Source organism: Eutrema salsugineum, unplaced genomic scaffold (genome assembly GCF_000478725.1).
Source record: "Eutrema salsugineum unplaced genomic scaffold, Eutsalg1_0 scaffold_10, whole genome shotgun sequence".
In the NCBI taxonomy this organism is placed as follows: domain Eukaryota; kingdom Viridiplantae; phylum Streptophyta; class Magnoliopsida; order Brassicales; family Brassicaceae; genus Eutrema; species Eutrema salsugineum.
Window position 1 is genome coordinate 11,598,577 of NW_006256908.1, and position 6,902 is coordinate 11,605,478.

Genomic DNA, 6,902 nt, shown 5'->3' on the forward strand with positions numbered 1-6,902 from the left:
AGAAGTTATCGATCTCAAACGTTAAAAATTGGGGAACTATAAGGAGAACTGATTTGTTGGTTAATTTTGGGATTGAATCAGAACACATTGACTCAAAAAATTAAAATTGATTCGAACGAAGTCTAATAAAAGTGACGCGGATAAACAGAGAACGAAACCATAAACATAACAGTAGCTATGTCTTTTGACAATGCTTAATCTCTAGGCTATCAGGATTAATTTAAAGCAATTTAAAAACAAAAAACAAAACAAAGGAAACCACCGTTGTCTCTACTAGAGAAAATCTAAAAACTAATACTGTAAGTTGATTTCTAAATTTAATCAGCCTCATCGACCAAGAAAAATCCATCAGCAGAAGATTTGGCATTCTCCTTGTCCAGTTCAACTTCGAGATTGGACACCATCTTCTGAAGATTCTTGAAGCTTTCCTCAAGTTGTTGGAACCGAGACTCATCAGCATCATATGATTTCTTCCTCTCCAAGGAAACCTCCTCAAGCTTCGATTTCAAACAGTCCAGTTCAAAGCCTGACTCATTCAGCTCAAGATTCTTGACGCGTTCTTCAAGATTTTGGAAACGAGACCCATCAGCATCATATGACTTCTTCCTCTCCAAGGAAACCTCCTCAAGCTTCGAGTTCAACCAGTCCAGGTTAGATTTCAAACAGTCCAGGTAAAAGCCTGAATCCATCAGCTCAAGATTCTTGACGCGTTCTTCAAGTTTTTGGACACGAGACCCATCAGCATCATATGATTTCTTCCTCTCCAAGGAAACCTCCTCAAGCTTCGATTTCAAACAGTCCAGATTAAAGCCTAACTCCATCAGCTCAAGATTCTTGATGCGTTCTTCAAGTTTTTGGACACGAGACCCATTAGCATCATATAATTTCTTCCTCTCCAAGATCTCCTCGACCTTTGACTTAAAACAGTACACCCCAAGATTCTTCATGCGTTCCTCCAGTATTTGAACCCGAGATCCATCAGCATCATCTGCTTTTTTCCATTTCAAGGAAACTTCATCAAGCTTTGACTTTAACCAGTCAAGCTTGACTCCTACTTCCGCCAACTCACTCAACTTGCTGCAAGCGTTGCTAATGGCATTCTTGTATTCTGTCTTCACCACGTGCTCCGCGAACATCTTTCTCACTGAATTAACCTACCAAGGAAAACGTGTTTATTGTTTCTCAGCCCTGTTAAAGCATGCATGCATGAGGTTTATTCAAAAAAAAAATAGAAGATGAGACATATATCCTCTTTAATTTACCTGAGAAGCAAAAGCTTGAAAACCGTTGAAATCCACACTCTCCTTCTTCTCTGATTCATCTTCGCCTTCTCCATCAAGGGCTTCAGCAACTTTAATGTAGACTTCAATGATGAGTGTGTCCTTCTCCGAAAACTCTTTTCCATGAACCTTGCTAAGAGGCAATGTCTTTCGGAAACCCCAGGATAAAGCCTCTGCGCAGAACAAGTTGTTTGCTCCTCCAACTGTGTAACATAAACAAAAAAGGACAACACAAAATTAAGTAAAGTTATTCATCAATCACATTATTACTACCTCTTCAAGATTCAAACATGAGTTTAGGCCTAGTTCACGTTGTAACTAACAACGTCCTGTTATAGATAAGTGATGAGAGATCTTGCAAATCGGCTTTTTAGATCCTAGTCTCTAGCTAGGGCATATCACCGTTTGTAAATACTAAACATATGGAATTTCAAAAACAAAAAGGAACAAAAAAAAAGTCAAAATATAACTTCATATTACTTGGTGATCTGAAGAGCTCTTTGTCGGATTGATTTAACACAACGAAGTAATAATTAACACTCCTTTTCCAGCCAGTTCCCAATGATTTACGATTTCCAACGGTCAGGTACAAAGACACGTGACCATCAGAAAGACGATCTCCTTTGGGATAAACCTCGAGATACCTGAAAGAATATGATACAATTATTAAACCCTTTTTTAATTAATTCAGTTCTAGCTATAGGTACAAATAGCTCGGAATCAAAACAATCAATATATCTTAGAGAACACGTTATGCTTCAAGACAGAGAGAGAGTCTAACAAAGCTAAAGATAAGTTAAAGTTCCGATTCTTCTCGTTTTACCATTCGCATCCGCCGCTCACGAATATCTGAGAACTTAAGACAGATTCCTTCTCCAAGAAGTTATCTATCTCAAACCTGAAACTCGGCCTTTGATCCCACATATTTGATCAATACGCTTTTGTAGATTTCCTAACTTGGCTCACAAGACGAGTTTCTCAGAAACTTTTTTTTTTTTAGACTTTCACACATAAATGTCCTCTATTTATACAAGTCGCAAAAAGAAGATGAACAACTTTGTCCAAAACCCTAGCTCAATAGGAATACTCTTTTTAAAAAAAAAAAAATAATAATAATAATGATAATATCAGTACTTTAAATTAAACGAAAAATATTTTTTTTCTATTTCTAATATAACTACGCTATATTTTACTATTAAAAAATATATATTTTTTGGTTAAATTAAAGCTATTAATGTCAACATTTTTATCTCTTTTTTTTTACAAAAAAAAATATAAAATACTGAGTTTATTAAATTATTTATTCCACTCCTTAATTATGCACAAAAACAGAGAGAGAGAGAAAGGCTTTAATATTTATTTCGATTCATCTCGTTTTACCATTCTACATCAAGCTACATCGTAGACCAACAAAAATCCATCAGAAGAAGATTTGGCCTTCTCCTCGTCCAGTTTGAAGTTGAGATCTGACACAATCATGAATCATCTCAAATTTTAAAACGCTTCCCTCGAGTTGTTGTGGATCCAAGACATATCATCATCGCCTGATTTCTTCTTCTCCAAGGAAAAGTTTGTAAGCTTAATTACTACAGTCTACATCAAGCAACCTCATCAATCAACATGCTTGTGTCTAGTTGCTGCCTCCTCAAGATTCAGACATTAGTGTAGAAATCTTATATATAAAACTTGCTCAACTCTCTCCAGCTGAGTGACACATCAGCATTAGAGAGAGTGACACATGTCCATTTACAATATTAATAATAAAAAATTAATTAAATTTAAAGTAAATACATTAAAGAAAAAAAATAAATACTTATATGTATTTATATTAGAATGATATTTAAATTTAATTTAAATATATTAAAATTTATAAATATTATATAATACAAAAATTTTTAAATGCATTCTTTTTTTTTCAAGTGTTTTAAATTTTAATTTCAAACTAAAAATATAATTAAATTTTATTGTAAGTGAAAACAAATTATGAAACAGAATAAGTTAAAAAGTTTCAAATAATTTTATATAAAACTCCAACTAATAAAATGATAAAACACAACAAATATTTAATAAACAATTAAAAAGATAAAAATTATTACAAAAATAATAATAAAAAGGTGTCCACATGAAAATGTCATACAATTTTTTAAAAATCAAAAAAATGGAATCAATAAAATATATATAACCAAAAAATTTTAAAATGGTAAATTAAAAAAGTTAATAAGTATTATATTAGTAAGATTTACAAGAATAATAAGAATATGAAGATCAAAGAAAAATTAAATATTTCTCTATGATATTCAACGTATATTTTTAAGTGAACTATTACGTTTTCATGCAAAAATTAAAAAAACTATATTTTTAGTCTCTTATTATTTTAAGAGAAAAATTAGACTATTTGACATAAGTGGTGTAGAAGAGGTTACAAATAATATATCATCAAGAAAAAATCGAATATAAATATTTTAAATGCAAAAACATTGATAGTAAACATAAAATTCAATACAAATTCTAAAAATATATTATTTAAAATATAAATTAAAATAAGACCCACGCATACGTGCGGGGTCTGTCCTAGTAATTCTAATTAAGGTTTTGATTTGTTTCCCTTCTAATATATCCGATGTTGGGTATTTAGGATACCCACATAATTACGAGTTTACCATCAATCTGCAAAAAATAAACTTACTGAAGAAGTTCGCGGTGTTATTTTGGGTAATTTTACCCTACCCGACCCGAACTCAAAATGTACCCACCCATTATAAACCTTATTTCAATAAACTCTATTTCAATTAACTCTATTGGGTTTTATTACCGTATAGTATAACCCGAAATAATCCCATGAGTTTAAGATTACCCGCGGATACCCTAATTGTTTTTCTCTGTTTTTTTGTATCTTGCTCTAGTGATTCCATGTTTATAATTATAACTTATAGCTTATAAGGGTCCTTTCATTCTTCTATTAAACAACGCTTTGCTTGATCCATCTTGAGACTAAGTAATTGAATTATATAATTATGTTCTTTTGCAATTCACAGAAATTACACTAAACCCGATAAGATATAACCCGAAAGGGTAAATTGAAAATAAGATCCGTCCATTTTAAACCCGCGTTTTTTTCTAAATGAAAAGAGCAATGGGTTCGAAAAAAACTAAGGATATAGGGTACCCATTGGGTAAAAACCCAATAATAACAGCTCTAGAAAAAGTGGTTATCCAAAACAGAAGATGTGGTGCGTTAATTTAATATTTTCAAATACTGACGTAGCAAAAAAGTTCTAAGAATTTGCTCGGACTCGTATGCTTGAGAACGAAACGACCAAAACTCTATTTCTTGCTCTCTAATATCATCAACCATCTCAAAAGAAAGGTCAAACTTTTCTCGATTGACATTTGACAAGTCTTTTTTTTTTTAAATTTTAAAACAACAATGTTGGAGAAAAGAAAAAGAACATTTCAATGACAAAGGTCTTTTAGTCTGCAACCAGCACACCAAACAACGAAAGATTTCAATCCGAAAATGAACTGAGCAACACCAACGTCTCCAATTTTGTATAACAGAAAAAGCAACAAAAGAAAAAGAAAAAAATTATGTCTTCTTCAAAGCTTTGAGAGTAAACTAGTCTGAAGAGGCTTTGGTGCTACAACCTCTTTGACCTCACTGTCCTTAGTATCCAATTCGCATGCTGGATTCGGTGGAACATCTACGGCCGGTGAGCAGTTGAAAAATCCATGTGGCTGTCAAAACCGAAAAAAAAAAAAGTTAACCATTTTAGTCTTCTTCTCTTAAAGAATTTTGATTCAAAGTTAGAGACAATGATTTTACTTACCATTAGTGTGAAGCCAATATGTTCGACGGGCATAACCGGCCAGTCTTCAAGTCTAGGAACATGTATGATTCCAAAAACATACCTGTGAAACGAAAATTCCACATTATATCACAAATTTGGTAACTAGTAGTTTTGAACTGAATCAGAGATATGAGAGAAGAAGGATACAGACCAAAGAACGACATCAGATTCTTCCAAGGAGCGGTTCTGTTTCACCCATGTGGCGAGACCTTCACCAGCACGTGGGTTTTGGTTTGGGAACTCTCCTCCTGGAAATTTCTCGTCAGGGGCATAACGGGTAACCCAAAGGTTATGCTTCAGGAATGCAGCTCTTCTTAGAAACTTGGCCTCGGGTCGAGCTAATGGCAAACAATTTGAGCCCGGAACAAGTTTATATCCTGTTAATTGTCCCGTCCTGTTTACTGTCCTTGTGTTCCTTACCTGACAACATATTACCAATGAGTTGTTGATGGCAAAACTTTTTCATAGAATATACATCTTGCTTAAGTATACCACTTATAAATCAGCTACAATAATAATTCATAATCAATGAAACAATGCGATGAGTCTAATTATTGTAACGAAACTCAGTTATGACTTCATAAGGACACAACTTTAGACTTGGTAATAGGTCAAGTGATCTATTCCCCGAATTTGCTCGGGGATAAGAAGTAGTAGATTATTGAGGATGAGAAAGTTATTGATGGCGCCAGATGAAGTGTGTGTGAAAGTAACGACCAAACACTCTAGTTAATAATGCAATAAATTGATCCTTTCAGCCTCAGATAAGAGGAACAGTAAGAATAGTAGACGAGATCATGAAAAGTACAGATGGCTTACAATCCAATGTCGAGCAGCAAGGGGGTCACAGTCACGCATCGCCTCTGCCTCAGATCTAAGTAACTTCTCTTCCGCATAAAAGGCATTGTTGTGGACATTGTTCTCACCGGGCTCGTCAACTCTAGCATTTACCTCCACTACCTACAGAGTATCAATATCACATGATCACATGTATCTAAGATTATTTCAAGGACTGGAGATTTCTAAAATTCATATGCTACCAAAGCCATTCCTAGAAACTGAGAAAATAATCCGCCTATGTAAGTAAACGGCAAGAAGGACACAGCAGCAAAGTAAAGTACCTGATTAAAAGCTTCACCAGGTTTACAGTCAACCGACATATCCATGCGAGCAATGAAGAAATGTTGATGGACTGGTGCATACAACCCAGGAGCGATAGTAGTACCGTACTTTCGAGTTTCTCCTGGCTGCAGCGCTCCTAAACTAAGGATACCAGTAAGTTTTACTTCAGCTTCGATTTTCCCATCCTACAGTAAGAGATTCAAGACGCAGAACTGTAAATCAATGCCCCCAACTGAAGAACAATTACAAGCAGAGTGTTAAGGATTAAACCATTGTGAGCTGAATATTTATTCTCATGCAGCGACATATCATTGTCTTCTCTACAGAAATTAGATGCAAAGATGACTAATATCTGCTTCATCTTTCTTTTTTTTTTTAACAACTCGACGACAACTAATATCTGCTTTACTCTAGAAATGATTACTAAAGTTTTCCACTTACCTGGTAGAAGTGCCAGTAAAACCCATACTCGTAGTTAGCAACAGTACATAGAAAGGAGACAGTTAGCCTCCTAGATCTTCGCACTTCGGCTAATCCTGTTCTCCAGTCCTGATGTTTCCACAAAATCCCATGGTCCTCTTCATGCAAGCATACACAGTTCTCAATTGTTTCAACTCCTCCAGTGAAATTTGTGAAATGGGCATCGAAGTAC

General features: G+C 34.4%; 2 protein-coding genes across 2 annotated transcripts in view; both read right to left on the minus strand.

The window, feature by feature from the left end:
- Positions 1-317: 317 nt before the first annotated feature.
- Positions 318-2,204, minus strand: LOC18027719 (MATH domain and coiled-coil domain-containing protein At2g42480). The gene is made up of 4 exons (XM_024148416.1): positions 2,104-2,204; positions 1,761-1,924; positions 1,263-1,483; positions 318-1,154 (listed from the first exon to the last, which is right to left on the minus strand). The coding sequence occupies exons 1-4, from the start codon at positions 2,202-2,204 to the stop codon at positions 318-320; spliced, it is 1,323 nt and encodes a 440-aa protein (XP_024004184.1).
- Positions 2,205-4,657: 2,453 nt separating this feature from the next.
- Positions 4,658-6,902, minus strand: part of LOC18027721 (copper methylamine oxidase) — a 4,976-nt gene continuing 2,731 nt past the window's right edge. Inside the window, exons 7-12 of the mRNA XM_006411443.2 lie at positions 6,692-6,901; positions 6,250-6,435; positions 5,948-6,088; positions 5,280-5,548; positions 5,108-5,189; positions 4,658-5,015 (exon numbers count right to left, since the gene is read on the minus strand). Coding sequence (XP_006411506.2) covers positions 4,878-5,015; positions 5,108-5,189; positions 5,280-5,548; positions 5,948-6,088; positions 6,250-6,435; positions 6,692-6,901 — 1,026 coding nt within the window. The 3' untranslated portion in view covers positions 4,658-4,877. The remainder of the gene's footprint in view (positions 5,016-5,107; positions 5,190-5,279; positions 5,549-5,947; positions 6,089-6,249; positions 6,436-6,691; position 6,902) is intronic.

What these genes read in the sequence shown, in the direction of transcription:
- LOC18027719 (XM_024148416.1), bottom strand. Translation starts at nt 2,204, where the DNA reads ATGTGGGATCAAAGGCCGAGTTTCAGGTTTGAGATAGATAACTTCTTG. An exon ending in GTGAGCGGCGGATGCGAATG is followed by an intron (nt 1,925 to 2,103) that starts GTAAAACGAGAA and finishes ATATTCTTTCAG; the next exon opens with GTATCTCGAGGTTTATCCCA. An exon ending in AGAGCTCTTCAGATCACCAA is followed by an intron (nt 1,484 to 1,760) that starts GTAATATGAAGT and finishes TATGTTACACAG; the next exon opens with TTGGAGGAGCAAACAACTTG.